Below are 19,181 nucleotides of genomic sequence, written 5' to 3'. Positions count from 1 at the left end.
AAGAAAGAGAACTTTTTATGTCCCTTTTTGTTTTCATTAGATTCTTGCGATATGAACAAATAACTGATGAATTCAGGAGCTAAACGGATATAAAACTAGATGTTCAGTGTTGTATTGGTCTTGGTCTTGCCCGAGATAAAAATCTAATCGAACATCAAACTTGTCGATAGCCAAAGGGAAATCAAACCACAATATGACATGTTAATTCGAGTGCTAATCTGGTATCATATTCCATCGAAGAGTAGTCCTCCATTTATGTAAAATCAGTCATTATCAGAAAGGAAATGTTATTATCATCCATAGCCTTTAATTAAAAAGCTCTGTAGGAAGGTGACGTAAGATTTTTTTCCAATTTCATCACGCGATTCTTAATTAAAAAAATTAGCATTCTTTCAAATCCAACTCATAGTTAAGCAGATTCACAAGCTATGATTTTAGCATCACTCAATAATGAATTGCCCAAAATTTTCCTTAGTTCTAAAATTGAAGTGAAAATAAAGAGATTGCTTCGCTCAGTGATGGCGATGAAGTCATAGGTTCGATTCTGCCAGCTGATTTCTTCAACTACATTAATCGAAAGAGGGTTTACCCACTTGATTAGAGGTGCATTGTTACTCTCTCATTCTTCTTGTTCACATCTGTTTGTGACAAAAACAATCTTTGTAAATGCAAACATCCCAAGCACATGATGAGCTTGCTGCGAAGGAATTATATTTGTTACTGCTTTTGAAATGAGAAACATCCATCCTAATTTTACAAGCTATCCTCGTTTTACAATCTGATTAGGTATGTCAATTTTATTCATAGCCAACGAAAAACTTAATTTTTTAAATTAATAAAAATGAACATGAATATTATATTTTGAGTATAAAAATAGAAATTGATATAATTTTAAATTTTTATTAGATATAAAAATAAAAACAAATAATATAATACTTATCCTATACTCGTACTTTATATATATTTAGTAAATATATAAATTTTTTATTAAATAATATAAATTATTATTTTAGATTAATTAAAATTAATATATTTTTATTATAAAATATATATATTAATATATATTTATAAAAAAATTATCTAGACATACAAGATAAAAATTAAAAAAAAAAAGTTAAAAAAATTTTTAATTTTTTTTTTAAAGTTTAGGGTACGAGGATTATTCATATCCATTAAATATCAATAAAAATAAAAATAAAAATAAATTTAAAATATTTATTGGACATAGACACCGAACAAATATAAAAATTCAAGGATGGATATAGGCAATGTTTTACCCTACTCATGCCCTAACCGTTGACATTTCTATCATAGGATGATTAGCTGCTTCCAATCATATCATTGTTGAGGTTTGTGATATGTGATTTAAACTGGGTATTCATTAGCGTGGGATGAATCCAACTTTGGTCAATTATGGTCCAAGCTATGGGAGTTACGAACTACTTCAGATCTAAATTAATAAGGTCAATACATAATTTTCTATTCATAACGAAATTTATGGTTAACATAAACAACTCACCTGGTTATTGGAAAAATATACCATCCATGTAACTGGATCTGGGTGTTTTTGTTGTGAAGTCACAGCGATTTGTACTGTTCAATCAGACGAGAAGCATGCAGTCTTGAAGTAGGAATGACAGTGCAGCCCAAACTTTGCAGATAGGCAATCTACATTAGAAAAGAAATAGAAATGACTGTTCAGATGTGTGATTATACATTTCATAGTCCAAGGATTTAACTCAATTTTCATATGCCTCTTCATGTGGGTATATGAAGTTGCAAGGTTTCACGTGATAATTGATTATAAAAATCTTGAACGGATAATGAAGTCTTAGAAATCATCATCAAATGCTATTATGGTTAATTGGAGAAGGCTGTTGAATCAGGAACCCCTTTGAATAAAATGCAAGATTTTTGACAAACCTGTTTCGATGTTGCCGCTGATGAACCCATCGAATTCTCCATCCTTAGTTTCTGGAAATGCTCCTGGAAGAAAAAAAAAGTAGCTTTTCAGCAGAAAAGAAAGAACAAAGGCATCAAATTTTGCAAATATGTTCTCTATCTTGAGCAGAAGCAAGAAAACTACAATAAAAACCTAGAATCTGAAAAAAGGCCAAACCTGTTTCTCCCGCATCAAGTGAGCACGTCTATCAGCAGGAATTTGCTCCCACTTCACTACCTATAAAAGGATGGACCATCATGAACAAATCTCAGTACTTGCAATGTTAATTACTTATGTAATGTATCAAAAGGAATAGTCGTTACGAAAACTTCAATTAACTTGTGAAGAATAAGAAAGGTCGCAAGAAAATTCAACCATTATAGATGCCAATGACATCTTTTGCTCTTTTAAATACTAAGTCCAACTGTTGATATTTGAGAACAGCAACATGTACTTACATATTCTGCGTAGTGAAATGCTTCCTCACAGCTCAAACATGGCCTTAATGCATGCAGAACTTCCTGGTACATCATATGTTACTGTTAGAAGAATATTTATCTTCCACATACATGAAAGCCTAATTGCTAAAAGGTTGTGTCAAATACAAGCTGATCCTCCTGGAGCCTCTTTGGCAGGGGCCATATCTGGCCAAGGACATATCTTTGCCCTCTTACATGAGGTAAATAAGGCAGGATCCACCATTAAAGTTCCCCATAAGGAGACAAAATACCATAGTGCCAAGGTTGGACTGTCAGTTAATGATTTATTTAACACCTTGTATAGGATTTTAAAACATGTCTGAAATGTTTCTTTTTTTTTTTTTTGGCTCACAATCAGAAGAGACTTTGTTCGCTATAACATTTGAAGTACATGTTAGATTAATATAAACATTATGCTAAAGGAGCATTAACAGGCTATCGCTAATGGAGAACCGGGCTGACCTTGTGCTTATAATTTTTGACTCTCAGACGCTCATCGATTACAAAGCGAACCTGCAAGTAAATGTCAAAGAAAAGAGGTGGTTAAAAAACCGTATAACAGTTATGCACGTTGTATGCAGTTCAGACGTGGCAGGTGTAAAGTAAAACAGAAATGGGTCAGTTTGCTATTAGTAGAAAACTAAAAGACAGATTAGGTTAAAAGGCATAGCCGTTTCTTAGATTACTAACATCTGAGCCTCCCATCCCCCCTCTCCCAGCCAAACAAATAAGGGGAAAAAAGAGACAAGGGGCAATTTATGTATGAGTGATGACTGATGGATTGAAAATGTTAAAAGGAACGTTGTAGAAAACAAAGGAGCCTCTCCATCCTTCCTCTCAGAACAAAGATTACCTTGTCAAACAAATAAGGGGAAAAAAGAGACAAGGGACAATTTATGTATGAGTGATGACTGATGGATTGAAAATGTTAAAAGGAACGTTGTAGAAAACAAAGGAGCCTCTCCATCCTTCCTCTCAGAACAAAGATTACCTTGTCAAGCAACCTCCTAGGCTCTTGAAAGGCTTGCTTCTTGGCCCATTGATGGAATAAGTGGGAAACAATTGATCTCTCCTCCACACTGAACCTACAAGAGAATGACAAAGAAAATGTACAACCTGATATAGGATTGCTAAATTGAGAAATAAAATTACTCTACCATTAAAGTTTGAAGGAATACCTTCTTAAAAAACTACTTCCGTTGCATGCCTCAACTGATTCTATAGGCTCTTTTGAGGCTGCACTACTTTGAGCATCAAGGAAATTGTTTTGCACCATGTCTGCTTCGCGTGATTGCTTTTCGCTTGGCAGATCAGTGGTAAACTGTGCAGTTTCATTTGGAATGACTTGATGTGTGGTTTTTAAATCATTCATGCTTGCGTCAGCCTACATGACATATCCATTATAAATGTGGATTCAAAGTGCACATCATCAACTCAAAAAACACTCTGGAATGGAAACTAATAATATTAAAGAGAAAAATTCAGGTCAAAGTCAAATGATTTCATAATTATTATGGGAAAACAGCATTATGCTTTGTTAATAATGGGAAGCTTTCAGTAACAAATAATTCTTCACTTCTTAAAGTGCAAGGTCCAATGCCTACTTAATCCTTATTTAGCTATTTATCACTCAATGCTTTAAGAGGTTATACCAAAAAGTATATGCAATTGAAAAGAAAAATGGAACCTTGTGTTAACAAGCTCAAATGGTACACAATCTGGATAATGATCCTAGTGGTACACAAATTAGACATGCACAGTTTGTTTATTCTAAGAATTGAAATAAAAAAATTAAATTCATTTTCATATTGGAAATTCCATGAAGAGGACAGACAATTTTAAACTTGGACGTTAAATAATCACTCCAGTACCTGATACATATTATGTGCTACTGTGATATAAATGAACTACATGGCATAAAGGAGAACCAATGTCAGAAGGCTGAGCCAACAGATTATTGGGTTAAAGACCTGTGTACCATTTCTGTTAGCTGTCCTTACCTGACTTTCTCGAAGATGATCTGGAATTTCTTTAAGAAACCGTGAAGGTTGAAGCATCTGAAAAAGCCACACTGTTACCTCAAAATGACAATATTAAACACCATATTTCTCAGGTTTCATGTAATTCAAACCTGCCAATTCGAATCCATTGTAACATAGAGAATGAAAAGCTTTTGACGAGCACGGGTCATTGCGACATATAAAAGGCGTCGTTCCTCCTAAATATATTTTATTGAAAATTAGTAAAGATTTACAAAAAGATTTAATTTTAATTTAAAAAACATAATTTTGGAATTTTCGTATTTTTTAATTTTGAATTTGTTAGAATTTTTAAAAGATAGTTTTTTTATTATTTATTTTTTAAAAAATATGACAAGTGATCATTACATGAGTGTCATCCACATGTATAATATATATACGTGTTCAATTTTTATTGGTTAATAGCCACATCAGCATCTTCCATCAGCTAGGCTAATGCTTTGGGCTGATTGACACAGGGATTGAGAGTATGTGTATCAAATTAAACATTTTTTAATACAAATATCATAATGAACATTTTTTAATATTATAAGGGCAGTACAGGACATTATCCCAAAAGCATACCTCAACTAATGTCCCATTTTCAGTAGCAGTGCCGTTGAATTCATTTGACAAAGGAATCTCTGTTTCATTTGCCTGTGTACAGCATCATCTATTAGAAACAGATAATGATAAAGTGAAAGCGATATCATAAATTTTCATGGCTTCATGTCATTGTGAATAGAATAGTTGTATAGTTGTAGCAGTTCTTTTAGGGTCAAGTGGCATTAACAAATTAACATAGCAATATACCTTCACAATGAAGACCATATCCCATTCTAAGCCTTTTGACTGCAGACAAAATATAGAAAGTTAAAGAGAAGGCTCAGGAAAGGACATTAATCTAAGACTCATCAAAATAAAATAGAAAAATGTTTGCTGAGGTGATAACTTGATGAATGGTAGTCAAGGTAACGGAATTTTCATTGTCATGTCTTCGAGAACGAAAATTTTCTCTCTCACGCTCTGTTATGTAGTCAATGAAAGAATTTAGTAAACTGACACAGCCCTTTTCTTTTCCAATCTCTCTCTTCTCTTCTCTATCAGTAAAGTGTGTAGACAGGAAATCAGAAACATCATCAAGTAGGTACTGGAGAACCTGCAAGGGGGATCAATGAAATATGTATTCTCTGAATTGATAAATGAATGTAATTATAGCATTCAAAAGAAGAAAGTGGGTGGAAATTATAGACGTGAGTAATAAGCTGAACAAGTCTGCAGCTTGGTAATAAATGATCTGAAGGTGAATAAGATTCTAAACACAGAACACTGGACCAGTTGATACAACAAAAACAACCAAAGTAAAATAGCACTATCTTCACTCTTCAGATGTTATCCAACCAAAGCACCACAGTCCATATATAGACAATTAACATTACTAGCAAATAAGTGACCATAGCAACAAAATATAAGAGTAAAAACAGCCTGAAAGTGAAAAAAAAATAATACTAAAAGCTACGTCCTGACCAACCAACAAATACAGATTAATATCATAACAAATGGAAGTTTTAATATAAGTTGTAGCATCAGCATGGAAACTCCAAACTTACAGATCTAACATCATTGTCCTCATTGAGTAGTTTTCCTCCATCAACGTCTATGACAGCACGTTGTTCAAGAAGGTATTTCTGAAAGTTAAGGCCAAATCACAAATGATTGAAATGTCAGTAACATTAAAGAGTAAAGCCATATCAGTTTCGCTTATATGACAATCTTCAGAGGTAAAACTCTCTCATGAATTAAATAGAAACATGAACAGCACAAAGAGCCAGAAAGAAAAATGATGATTAAAAAGGAATGTGACTAAAAGTTAAAAAAGCAAGATGATAATATAGCAAGAGGTCATATGGAGACATTTTTTAAGAAACTTAACCCAATCTGAAAGAGATATAATAGTGAACAAGGCCAAGCTTGGATGCGTTTGTGCTAAAATAAATGGTGGGCAGGGAAGCATTCTTCAGTCTTCAGTTGATGACATTGTAATTTAATTTAGCCTATACAATAATAAGTGTCGTCAAGGCACCACCCCAGACAAAAATGCCTCAGACCCCTTCAGGTGAGGGCGCAGGCATGCCTCAGACTGCTATATTCCGTGGTGCACCTAGGCATGCTTTTTTGATAGGGGGTAGGCACAAAAAGAGCTTACCCAGTTGAAGATCTCTTTTCATTTCCTTTTATTTTTAATTTTTTTCATAACTGTACCTTTAATAGTAAAAAAAGGGACAATATCAAACTCTACTCGATATTTGATTGAAAATTTTATATCTTAAGCTTATTATTTTATATATATATATGTGTGTGTGTGTGTGTGTGTGTGTGTGTGTGGATACATATTGCACGTTACTTCACTCAGGTGAGCACTTTTTTTGCACATTGTGCCTGAGGCAATATAAGAGGTCTAGCACCTAGAGTGCGCCTTGCACACTTAAGAAAACTATCTTTCAGACAAATAGTGTAATAATCTTATCCCAAATTACTTGCAATGGTTTAAAGACGGGTGAACCTGAGGTATAATGTTTGATACTGAAGTTATGACAGCTGAAATTGATTGTTCCTGCAAAATAACAATAGATTAACTTCTTTGGAAAGTAAATCTTGACTGGTCTATGACTTTATCTTTGAAGAAAATGAGTTTAATAATGGATTTTGAACAAAATAGCTAGTATTGAACTTCTTCACAGAAGTACTTGAGTCTATCTGGGACAAGCATCAAACACGCTGGAAATGAAAGGTGCTTTCAACAGGTCAATGTTAAATGACCACAAGATGCAGTTGATTATGCCTCCGTGATCACCACTTGCTTAAAAATGAAAATTCCTTCAAATGGGAATAAAAATTTCAATAAAATATTCAAGTAACCGATTAAGATAATATAACTGATAAACTTACCCGGTGGACAAGTTTTGATATCATTTCCAATGTCAGTAGCACTTTACGACCTTGTGTAAGTTGAATTCTGTGATCAATTATAGAAATCACATTTCAGTATGTTGCGGAGAGATTACACAGGCAGTCCATTGGGCAAAAAAAAAAAAAAAAGAAGACATAAGAGACTTTCTATATTTTCAATTCACTGAAAGAAGTGACATTGTCATTTTTTTAAACAATGGGGTTTTAAGCAGTAAACTTTCATAACGCTATCCCTATCTTTTATTTAGCTACTTATCTTCAGCGTCATGCAGGTTTAAAGCAGGCTAGCTAGCCCCGTTGCTCACTTTTATTTCAAAAGGTCAATAGCTCCAATAATACTTACTTTTCACCATTGGTTATGTCAGAACCTAATCCCACAAGTGAAAATGGAGAAACTTTCAAGGAGTCCAATGTCAATATCGGGCTACAGCCCTTTTGGTTAAGACAAACTAAGTAGTATGTGGATACTTCTTTTGACTAATTAACTTCATCCGGGTCCAGATATTTGCTTACGTATGCTTTTCCCACTTCCTTTTCAAATGCCAAACCTTGCACCAGCATCCAAACTGGTATATACAGAAACCAGGAAGAAACAATTTACTTAAAACAGTATAACCATGTGGATCTCATTAACTGCTATTAAATCAGCCCTTCATCTTCTTCAATTGCTGCTAATTGCTGCAGTTCTTTTATTATAGAACCAATTATATGCAGCTTAACAGAGTGCTGCAAGCAATTATCACCAAGAAGTTTAATGTTTAAAGGGAGGGATTTCCGGTGTTCAGTCTTATGAAATATAATAAGGAAAAATTGTTGAGGGAAGATAGTTAAGAAAACCTCTTGAAGGTACCAGAAATCTTTGCGCTAAAGATGTCACAGGCAGCTGATAAGAAGCTGCATTTTCTACATGTGCTAATTTTTTCTATGTGGTCAATTACCTGCAAAAGGGAGCATGAAAAGGAACATTTTCAAATATTGGAAGACCACACTGAGTAATGTAAGCCTGAAGAAAAGAGATTTTGGCAAAGCAAACATACATATATGCATATTCAGTTACAATATATGATTAAAAATAAATTGAAATGTACCCTCTTCTTTTCCTCTTTTTCAAAAGGAAGCAAAGCCTTGAACACTTTACGATAGGAACTATCATCACAAGCAGGCAATGCTGTTTTAAGCATGGCAATAATAGCTCTAACTACCTGTCATAAGACAAGTGTTTTGTCAACATGCATCTTGGGAACAAATCAACTATTATAGATGTTAGAGAAGAGCATTCTGGCAACCTTTTTCCTGTAAAAAGCCACACCATGAAGATTAAATGGTATTTTCCTGTTGCGGAATGTAGTTTGAAAAACTTTTCCTGAGACCTATAGAACAAATTGGATCTAAGATATTTCAGTAGATATCTATAGACTATAATTTGTATTTCATGCATATTAAAACTTCAGAAAGTAAGCTTGACCTGCCTCCGGTAAAGAATTGCAATACTTCCATAGGAGGAAGTACCAACTGCACTGTTAGCTGCAGTTTCCAAGATCTTGTCAACAACAAAGGCACATTGTGCATCCTCATTGTAGCATTCCTTGATTGTGATCTATATTTTAATGATCAAACCACAAAGAAAAGGAAAGGTTATTGGCTAGAAATAAATTGGAAAAAGTAAAGATATGGAGAAAATGGCACAATTAACTTACCTTGGAGCCATAGGAATTTGCTGAAAGAAAATTCTTTGACAGACATCGTTTTGTGTTATTTTGTATAAGACATGATGCAGCCTCAACGATACATCGTGTGGATCGATAGTTTCTGATAAGTCTTATCTGAATGATTAATGTATGAAAAATTCAGGAATCAGAACCATTATAATGATGTAAATTAACATACTCCATTTTGTAATGAAAATTAGGAAACATAGGTGGTGAAAAGCAGATCAGACCTCTTTGTAGTTTGGAAAATCTTTGCAAAATGAATCAAAACCAGAAATGTCAGCTCCATTGAAGCTGAAAATAGACTGCAGCAACATAGAATCCTTTGGTTTAGAATAGTTGGGAAAGAAACTTGGAAAATATAAGCTTAGAGCACCAATCGGGAAAGAGGACAAAAAGAAGTCAAATTCCTATAAATGGAGGAATAGAAGATAAAGAGGTAAACCTGGTCATCATCACCAACAATTGTTATGTGATGATGGGATGCAAGAATCTGCAGAAGACCGTATTGCATTGCACTGGTATCCTGAAATTCATCTACTATGATGGCTTTCCATGAATCCTGGCACTGCTTGAACACTTAAAATTTGATCAAGCAAATAGTTGTCAGCAAATGAATAATATAGATAGTTGCACAAATGACTACGAGTAGTATAGTGCATGAACCTTCAGGATATTGAGTGAGGAGCTTCACTGAGCAACTGATTAGGTCATGATAATCTAAAGCATTGCACGATCTTAATATGTCATTATAATTTCCGAGAATTTCAGCCTGATTCAGATGCAGAGGCAAGAATCAGAAGAACAGAAGCAAAAGTGAAAAAGAATTTACGGAACAACATTTTATCAGCTTACTCCTATTTCATCACCCATTTTACGGTACTCTTCAGGAGTCTTTCCGGAAGCTTTTGCCTGAAAGAATGACTAATAAGGTTTAAATTCAAAAAAGAAAAAAAAGAAGCATTTTGCTATTTCCACATAACAAAAGCAGAAGAGTTATAAGAACACAAAAAATATATATACGGGTAAAGTTCATGATTTTGACAATTCTAAGATGATGAATCATTGTCACATAAAAGAATATTCTTGTGATAAACAAAAGGGAAACAATCCTCCCTTCAAGAGAAATTAAACTAACTCTACTCTACCAAATAGGGACAGATTCTATACGAGTCGAAAACAGCAAGTTGACCATATCAAACTATAGATAAATGATGTCAAAATAGGCTTGGCCTAGTGGTTTGTATCCCTCCAATGAAAGCTCAAGTTCCAAGGCTCAACTTCCCTTTCTCCTCAAGCCTTGACCAAGTGCATCAAAAAATTAGATGACAGAAGAACAAAGTAGAACATATGTTGATGTAATGCAAACTCTTTGCACCAGAAAAATTGGATAAATTTTGAAAAATGAAAATGAAGATATTTTACAAACAACTAACCTGAGTCACAAACTTCTGCCATTTCTTTGATCTATCCTTAAAATATCCTGGATGTCTCATACCATTAGAATTTTCAATTCCAGTGGACTTGCAAGAATCATACTTTTTTCCACTTTTTGAATTATCTAGTAACCTCACTGCCTCAACGATTGCTCTTCTTTGTTGCCCATGTCCATATATTAGAAACTCTGATGTGCGCTCTAACCTACAACGTAGATGCAACAAATATCATTCACAAGGACTCTGTAACTAAGACCAAAAAAAAAAAAGGTCAAAAGAAATTTGATGAAGTAACATTTAGTTCATTTCTGCCTCAACCACAATTTTTGTCCTTCATTCTACATCATTGCCTCTAATCCCAGTAGTCCTCTGAAAGAGAATCAAATCAGTGTGAAAAGAGCTATCTCTCAGAAAACACACATACTTGTGTGTGTTCCAGGCCCTTACAGATTCTTTTTAATAATTAAAGTCTATCAAAGTTAAACACAATTCAAACGCTCAATGGTTATAAGTTTTCCCGCTTTCAGCTACTAGAAAACATTAAAAATGCCAACTGGAAATTCAGCCAGGTATTTCAAAAGGCATGAATATAGAAAATATAAAGATTTAAGGATTCATATATTTTGCAACAAAAGAGAATCCAAAAGCAAATACATTCAATGAGTTTGAAAGGCTCAAAAGGCATTAAATAACATGAGGTTGGGCATACTTCTCTGCATGTGAACGACATAGCTGCAAAGAGAATGAATGGAATGTGCTGATTGTAAGTTCTTTAGCCCTAGCCTTTCCAGCCACTGCACCAATACGATCTCTCATTTCAGAAGCAGCAGCTGTAGTGAAAGTCATTGCCAAGATGTTTGATGGACTAACACCCTGACAATATTTAGAGGATTGGACAAAAAAAATAAACTGGTCACAAAACACAGACAGTAGATAACGTGGTAGACATAAGAAGAAAATCAATGCATCCTTTTCATCCTCTACATGTCAGATTTTACATTATTACAAGGAAGAAAAGAAGGGCAAGCCAGGGGTTGTCTCCAGCTACAACTGACAAAAAGGACAGTTAAAAGGGGAAAAAGAGCAAATTAAACAGAAAAAGAAAATATGATGGGGAAACGAGCAATACCTCATTAAGCAACATCAGAACACGCCCAACCATTGTGGAAGTCTAAAATAGAAAAAGAAAGTTCAGCTGTTACTATAACAGGATAAACATAAACGAACTACCTGAAAGAAAAGTTCAAGAAAAGAGTTTGTCTGCATGTTACGAGAATTTGAGAGAGGAATAGACCTTTCCACTTCCTGGACCCGCAACAATCATTAAAGGGATTGATATATCACTAGAAGCTGCTTCACGCTGTCTATCATTCAAAGATTGCAAGTATTTTGAATATTCATCGGGCATATTCCCACTCTGTGTAGCCCCCAAACTACTTAGATCCTCCTCTTTTAACCCAAAATAATTCCTGATATCAACTGCACTTTCTGCTCTTACATTCTCATTTGTAGTAAGAGCCGAAAGAGCAATATGATCATTACAAATATCATTATCATTTTGCTGACCTCCCATGTCAACTTTGACATTTAGATCCTCCCTTTCTGTTTTTCCTGCAGACTGCTTCTCACAAATTGCATCAATTTCTTCTAAAATAGATTCATCAAAATCCTCATCTAGAAGGCTAGGTGTCAAGAACGAATCACTTAAATTAGAGGCATGTGGTTGTTTTATAGGGGTTATAAAAGGATCAGACAAGCATCCAGTGTCCATAGAACCAGCCACCGATCTGACATTCGAAAACTCACCATGTTGACTTTTTATTGACTTGTATCCAGTGGTAGAAAAGGGGGATGGTATGTTGGTAGGCATCTCCATAAGAGGAACTCTTTTGATGCCAGTATCTGAAGCTGACAATTTGCTTTCAATTCCATCACTATGTCTGGAACAAAAACAATTAGAAAGAACACAAGTTTCATTCCTAATCATTTTCTATTAACACATCTACAAAACAAACTAGACTCTCAAACATGAAGGATTCTTGGGCAGGGTGTTAAAGCAAGAAAAGGAAAAGGGGAGGAAATTGATATGCTACATCAAATCTTAGCTATTTCTAATGAGGAAAGAATCGCTTTTAAATTGGACAAGTTGTTAGGACGATAGCTACTAGACCTGACAATTTAAAACATCACACCAAAACCATATTTAAAAAGGGACACAAAAATGATACAGTTTAAAATTTTAATAAAAACCATATATGGGATTGATAAATCCAAAATAATATTTTTCATGTTTTGTGTTGACGTATTTTTGTGTAAAACTTAAGATAAATATACGAATTATTAATATTTTATAGGACAAGAAATCAATTACCAGGTCTAATAGCTAGCATACAAGATGAAAAAGTCTAAGCTATCAGATTCTTGGAAACTCTCTCCAAAATCAAATTAAGTATCAGGATTTTTTAGTTAAGACTGAAAATTGTCTTAACTCAGCTTTACAATCAAGAAACAACAGGAAAAATCGAAAATATGACATGATTTTTTTTTCTTTCCACAGTTTTCTTGTGATTAAAAAGCAAGAAACCCTAACAGAAAATCGCTTACCCTGAAGGGGAATGACGGTAAAGATAGCCATCATCGCGAGCCCGTTTACGATAGAGGAAAGGCTTGGCGGCTCTGAAATTCTGAGAAATCCGAGGTGTTAGTAGCTGCGGAGTCTGATTGGTGGCGTGCGGGACAGGCGCGAAATTAACATTTTCTTCGGACATTTGTGTCGTTGAGATTTCAGTACATACTGATACTAGCGATTCTGATTCGCGAGGTAGCCTTCTTTTTCTTTTCGGCCGAAAGTGTAGGGGTTCGTGACTTTGGTTTCTTTTCCCTCTAGAGAAAAATTCAAATTGTGGGCCTTGGGCTGTTGGGTTGATCTTCTAATTCAAAATATGCATACATGCAAACTTGAATAGCATGTCGCTAGCTAGAATTAAATCGAATAATTTTAAATATGGTATAAAAATAACATAAAAAAATATATATTTAATATAATTATGTTTTATATTTTAATCATATCAACATAATTAAGATATAATATTATTCATGTTATATTCGTAACAAATAATAATGACATACTTAATATACGAAATTATTCATAACATTAAAAAATTAAAAATTATTTTAATTTATTTAAGAAATAAATTGATAATTACATTTATCGTATCATTTTGATATTTAAATATATTATAAATATTTAATTTTAAAATAATTTTTTGTTTAAATATTAATTAAATAATTTTTTTATTTAAAAAAAATAAATTAATAGTGTTTAATTATGTTATTCGTATATAATTATACTAATCATGTCATGTCATATCATATTATTTTGATATAAATTAATTTTAAATGTATTAATCATATCGTGTAACGTATAACATGAATAATATATGTACTATATTCATGTTTAAATTATTCGTGTTCTATTCGTATTAAGATTATTCATATCATGTTTGAAATCATGTTATATGTGAAATACAACATGATAATATGAATTGTCAAATATAAAAAAAAATATTGAGAGATAGAGCATTTTTCATTTTCATCTTTGATTTTTTATATTATACTTATTTTATATTCAATAGGTATTTTAAATTTATTTTTATTGACATAAATAATTCCAATATCTATAGTTTTTTTAAAAAACTAAAATTTATGTTTTTTAGTTTTTTTATTTTGTATATTAGGTAATTATATATATTTTTCAATAAAAATGTATTAGTTTTAATTAATTTAAAATAATAATTTATATTATTTATATATAATATGATACATATACGAGATAAATATTATATTATTATTTTTTATATCTAATAAAAATTTAAAATTATACTTATCTCGTTATCATACTCACTAATATCCATTTTTTTATTTGAATAAAAAATTAAATTTTTATTAGGTATATGTAAGAGTGAATCTTTAAACTTTGATTTTTTAAAAAATAATAATAATAAAAGAAAAATGCAACACCTACAAAAGAATATACAAAAACGACACGTTTCGAGTTGTGTAGTTGACGCCTCAAATCAACGGTAGTCTTGCAAAAGAGACTCAGGATTCGTTTGGATCTCATTGAAGCATCAGTGCAGTGTGATTGCACGCTTTTTTTTGGCAATCGCACCATCCAATGTTGTTTGGATAGCATGCGATGCAGTTTTTAACTGCACTGGAGCATCAAATTTTGACCGGAGCAAAAAGGTGCAGTGAGCAACTGCACCACTCCTTTTTACAATTTTGTCCCGTTTTATCTTCATGTTTTTCTTTGTTTTTCATGTTATTATTTTTTTAATTATTTAAATGATAAATAAATTTATATTGTTAACTTTTTAAATTTGTTAATTTATTTTTATTTTTACTTAATTATCTTTAAATTATTTATGTTTATCAAGTCTTCCATTATTTATTATTTATATAAAAATAATTTAATAATTTATTATAATTTATTATTTTTATAAATACTAAATAATTTAAAATTTTTTATTACATATAAATTTTAGTTTATATCTTTAATAATCATTTTATTATTTCATTATATTTAATCTCATCATTACTGTTATATTTATATTCAAATTCATATTTCATCATTAATTTTAATCTCATAATTATAATATTTAATTTTACTATTAAAGTAATTAATTTTATCTCAATTATTATTTTTAATCTCATTAAAAATAATTTTATTATTTATCTAAATAGACCCTCAATCTCCATTTGGATGCAATCGCAACCACAATGAGTACCGATTGCATCCTCTGAACTCATTGAAAATTCGTTTAGAAAACATAATAGTGATGCGATTGAGTGTTCTCACCGCATTGGAGTATTTTTTTTCTTTTTTTCACTGGAAGAAATTGATCCAGTGGAGTGAAACTTTCTTTTTTTTTTTTTTTTTTTGCCCTTTACATTTATATTATATTACAGAAACAAAATATTTTTATAATTTAACTTTTTCTTTTTTTTATTTTGATTTTTATTTAAAAATTATAAAATATTTTTATTAGTTTAATATAATAATTATTTTATTAATTTTTAACACTATTTTTGTTTTTAATTTTTATTAGCAAAACTATTAATTTATTTAAAAATAATTTAATAAAATTTAATAATTTATCAATTTTATAAATATTAAATAATTAAATTTTTTTGTTAATATAATTTTTATTTTATTATTTTTAATAATAATTTATTTTATCGTTATCATTAATTTTATATGTAAATATATATTTTATCATTAATGTTAATTTTATTATTACAATATTTAACTAATTTATGTTTTACTACTGTTTTTAATTTTTTCGAAACTAATCTCTCCTCCAAATGTACCCTCAGAAAACCAAGAGCCGCGTTTCCGCCGTTTCGGGCAGCTAATCACGCTTTGCCACCGTGCAGCAAATTAGCGATCTCATCTCGTTGGAAATGCAAGCGCTAAGAGCCACATACGGAGACGGATCCTCGGACTCCGACTCCGAAGCCACCACTCCATCCACTCGTCCCACCAAATCGAAATCCCAAACAGAGGAAACACTCTCTTCCCCTCTGCCTCCACCTCCTCTCTCTCTCCTCGACCCTCCTAATTCCCTTGGTAATTCAAAACAGCAACCACCTTTACATCATATACTATTAATATTTTTCTATTTCATTTTTGCCCACTAACAATTTTACTTTTCTTTTTAAAGGGTTGCTGGATTACCCGCAAACCGGTCAGCCCAGTAGAATCAGAAGTTTCCCTCACGTCGAAGGCAACTATGCTTTGCACGTCTATATCCCAGGTGTCTTTTGCTTCTTAAAATGAATTGTTACTTTTTCTTCATCAATAATAATGAAAGAGTGCTTTTTTTACTTTGTTATTCAGTTTATATACCCTCCACTTCAAAGAAAGAGATGGGTCAGTTCTTGAAGAGGGTTTCATCCTTTGTTCCCAGTCTTCATGTTGTGGATATTGATGTTCCATTGAGTACTCTCTGTAAAGAGGAACATAACCTAGAACAAGTTGCATTGGGAAGGGAATTCCACATAAGTTTAGGAAGGACAGTTCCCATTAGAGTTCACCAGATTGACTCTATAGTAACAATGCTGCGCCAGAAGCTTCAGTTTCAAAAGCGGTTAGATGTTGTTCTCTTGTTTGTTCTAGATCAATTCTTAAAACCTGTGTATGGGTTTTTTGCCTAATGGTTTCCAGGATATGGTTTTGAACTGTTCTCTTATTGCAAGTAGGTATTGGATTGATTTTAACAAATGGGAGGTTTTTGTCAATGATGATCAAACACGCACCTTTCTTTCGCTAGAAGTTGTTACAGGAGGATTAGCTGAGGTATGTGTGCTGGATTTCCTTTCTTTTTTTCGCTGTAATGATAATTCCTTCACATATTGAGCATGTTTTTGCTGTGTGATCATTCATTGTTTAGATATGTGGACATCGCAGGAGCAAAAGAAAAGATAAAGAAAGAGGATAAATGTCATAGCTTTATTGCCTATTTCCATTTTCGATATAAACGCATACCACATTTTCTCTAGAGAAGTGCAAGTTTAAGTTTGATATTAGGCTAGACATTCTAATATTATCATTTATATGAAAAATAATTACTTGCTACTATAAATAAATGTTTCTATATTTGAGGAGATAACAGGTTAATATAACTGTTTTGGTGTATTTGTTTACCTTCAAGATGTTATATGCACGGTTAGTGTATCATGTATCATGCTTGTTGAACTAGAGGACTGATGAGACTACACTAGGGAGCATGCTTGCAACTATTGTTTTGTATTTAAATGTGCAGTATAATTTATTTTAAATTTCTATAATATAATAAAATATTAAAGTGAGAAGTGCTTGTTTTAAAATGGCATAAAAATTCAGAGATCGTTGCTTCCATTGGAGTGAAAAATTCTGCATCATATTTGGTTGTAGTGATTGTCATACTAGTTGGGGCTTTGTTCTATTCTCCCTTGCAGACAATTAAGTATTTAAGTTGTATCTGCTTTAGTAGGATGGTTGTCTTCCTTCTGTAGACCAAATTGGCATGCTCATCTTGCAGTTCTGTTTCTTTTCCCCCCTATAGTCCACTGTTCTGTTATTCCAAAAATATGGTATTTACTTGGTTGCGGTTAATTTTCAGATAACTAAGCAAATTCTCGCTGTTAATGAGGTTTACAAGCTTCATAATCTTCCCGAGTTCTATAAGGTTTGGCTGTTATGATTCATTGCCAAGTCTAATCAATACTTCATAAAATTCACAGCAATGAACGTGTATCATATTGTTTGTCAATCCATAGGATCCACGGCCTCATATATCCTTGGCTTGGGCACTAGGAGACCTTAGTGGTTCACTTAAGAGAGTGGTCGAGGAAGAAACAAAATCATCCAGCATTGGAGGTTCTCTACAGAATCGTATTTGTACAATTAAATTTGGTGGCATTGAGTGTAAAATTGGTATTAAAACGTATAAAATATGTAAATCTCCTGATCAATGATAAAATCTCTTCAACCTCTTTTTGGGATAGCCATCTTGGTTTGTTTATGTTACTTGTCGAGATAGAGAACGTGTGTTAGGTCCTCATGGATATACATTTTCTTACGGGGTACATAATAACTACTTTATAGAATGCTAAAGAGCTTGTGGATTTTAATTTATTGTATCTAACAGGGTAGTTTCAAATACAATAGGATACAAGGCTTATATGATACCAGATAAAAGCTATGTGGCAATAGTGTGAGGATGCACTTCACTTTCTTCCATATTACCGTTCTTTGGCTAGTAAGAAGCAAAGGATGTAAGTATTTACAGCCTTTCATGAAATTACTGGCATTCCATACTTCAAAGTTCAAATGATGTTATGGATATTTTCCACCGTAAACTTTATAATCCACCCTATCAATCTTTGTATCCACTTGCTCAAAAGTGGTGTAATTGAAGATAAGATTGCAGTGATAATAATGACCACCACCGTCACATCGTCTGCAGAAATGTATGTTAATGCAGTGTTGTACGAGAAAAAACATGGCCAGTATACACATACCAAGCTCGAACTCCAAGGGAAATTTGCTGGTGAGGATTTTGATCATGTAAAGAGAGGTTGAGAACCCTATCCAATGAACTAGGACACTAACTGCTTCAAACTGGCAGCACTTAACAGCAAGTTGCAAGGCAGTCTCTTTTTGAAGTGTCACATCTTCAATACACTCAGCACAACCTGAAAGCATTTCATTTATTTCATTTGCCCTCCCTTTGATGGATGCAAATTGAAAAGGAGTTTTCATGTCATGAGTTCCCTGCTGGAATCGGCAAAGAGAGGGATCAACTTTCATTAGCTCGCTAACAATCTCTAGGTGCCCGCTGACAACTGCCATGTGCATGAAGCTAGAACCATTTTGGTTAACCTCTTTGGCCAAATCAGGTTTCAAATTGATAATCTCCTTGACAAAGTCAAATTTCCCAGCAGTGTAAGTTATGTGCAAGGGAATTTCAGAAGAAAAAAGTGCAATTTGATCAAGGAGGAGGGCATTTTCTCTCAGCAACTGGTGCAAGCTGTCAATGTTTCTAGTCCGAGCAGCATCAAACAATCTTCTGTCCATTCTG

The 19,181-nt window shown here is 32.8% G+C and overlaps 2 protein-coding genes across 4 annotated transcripts; one reads left to right on the top strand and one right to left on the bottom strand.

Annotated features, from left to right (window-relative positions):
- Positions 1-332: 332 nt before the first annotated feature.
- SRS2 (P-loop containing nucleoside triphosphate hydrolases superfamily protein) lies at positions 333-13,433 on the bottom strand. Of its 3 annotated transcripts, XM_089766139.1 has the most exons (31): positions 13,159-13,433; positions 11,849-12,494; positions 11,684-11,725; positions 11,264-11,427; positions 10,555-10,759; positions 9,974-10,030; positions 9,785-9,890; positions 9,564-9,697; positions 9,349-9,423; positions 9,107-9,232; positions 8,875-9,006; positions 8,696-8,779; positions 8,498-8,611; positions 8,247-8,347; positions 7,389-7,455; positions 7,003-7,053; positions 6,050-6,127; positions 5,392-5,598; positions 5,253-5,291; positions 5,025-5,096; positions 4,553-4,639; positions 4,422-4,478; positions 4,293-4,328; positions 3,600-3,805; positions 3,413-3,506; positions 2,884-2,934; positions 2,401-2,463; positions 2,120-2,179; positions 1,924-1,986; positions 1,520-1,668; positions 506-638 (listed from the first exon to the last, which is right to left on the bottom strand). In XM_089766139.1, exons 1-30 carry the CDS (start codon positions 13,320-13,322, stop codon positions 1,579-1,581), a joined length of 3,471 nt encoding a protein of 1,156 aa, XP_089622265.1. In that variant the 5' UTR covers positions 13,323-13,433; the 3' UTR covers positions 506-638; positions 1,520-1,578. The 3 variants fall into 3 exon arrangements, with proteins under 3 accessions (XP_089622266.1, XP_089622267.1, XP_089622265.1); XM_089766140.1 differs by lacking the exon at positions 4,293-4,328 and having other exon boundaries at positions 333-638; XM_089766141.1 differs by lacking the exon at positions 4,293-4,328 and having other exon boundaries at positions 349-697.
- A 2,447-nt stretch (positions 13,434-15,880) lies between these two features.
- On the top strand, positions 15,881-18,108 carry LOC111314389 (U6 snRNA phosphodiesterase-like protein). The gene is made up of 6 exons (XM_022915700.2): positions 15,881-16,186; positions 16,281-16,373; positions 16,457-16,706; positions 16,819-16,915; positions 17,721-17,786; positions 17,878-18,108. The coding sequence occupies exons 1-6, from the start codon at positions 16,021-16,023 to the stop codon at positions 18,073-18,075; spliced, it is 870 nt and encodes a 289-aa protein (XP_022771435.2). The 5' UTR covers positions 15,881-16,020; the 3' UTR covers positions 18,076-18,108.
- Positions 18,109-19,181: the final 1,073 nt, after the last annotated feature.

Source organism: Durio zibethinus, chromosome 9, assembly GCF_047325235.1.
Source record: "Durio zibethinus cultivar Kanyao isolate XHJ-2024 chromosome 9, ASM4732523v1, whole genome shotgun sequence".
NCBI lineage: Eukaryota > Viridiplantae > Streptophyta > Magnoliopsida > Malvales > Malvaceae > Durio > Durio zibethinus.
The sequence above is the reverse complement of the archived record's forward strand: the minus strand, read 5'-3'. Positions and strand labels throughout refer to the sequence as shown.

Excerpts from the sequence above, each read along its gene's own strand:
- SRS2 (XM_089766139.1), bottom strand. The coding sequence starts at position 13,322 with ATGTCCGAAGAAAATGTTAATTTCGCGCCTGTCCCGCACGCCACCAAT. Across the intron at positions 4,640-5,024 it reads AAAATGGGACATTAGTTGAG|GAGGAACGACGCCTTTTATA; the intron begins GTATGCTTTTGG and ends AAATATATTTAG. Across the intron at positions 4,479-4,552 it reads CAATGGATTCGAATTGGCAG|ATGCTTCAACCTTCACGGTT; the intron begins GTTTGAATTACA and ends TGGCTTTTTCAG.
- LOC111314389 (XM_022915700.2), top strand. The coding sequence starts at position 16,021 with ATGCAAGCGCTAAGAGCCACATACGGAGACGGATCCTCGGACTCCGAC. Across the intron at positions 16,374-16,456 it reads TTTGCACGTCTATATCCCAG|TTTATATACCCTCCACTTCA; the intron begins GTGTCTTTTGCT and ends TTTGTTATTCAG. Across the intron at positions 17,787-17,877 it reads ATCTTCCCGAGTTCTATAAG|GATCCACGGCCTCATATATC; the intron begins GTTTGGCTGTTA and ends GTCAATCCATAG.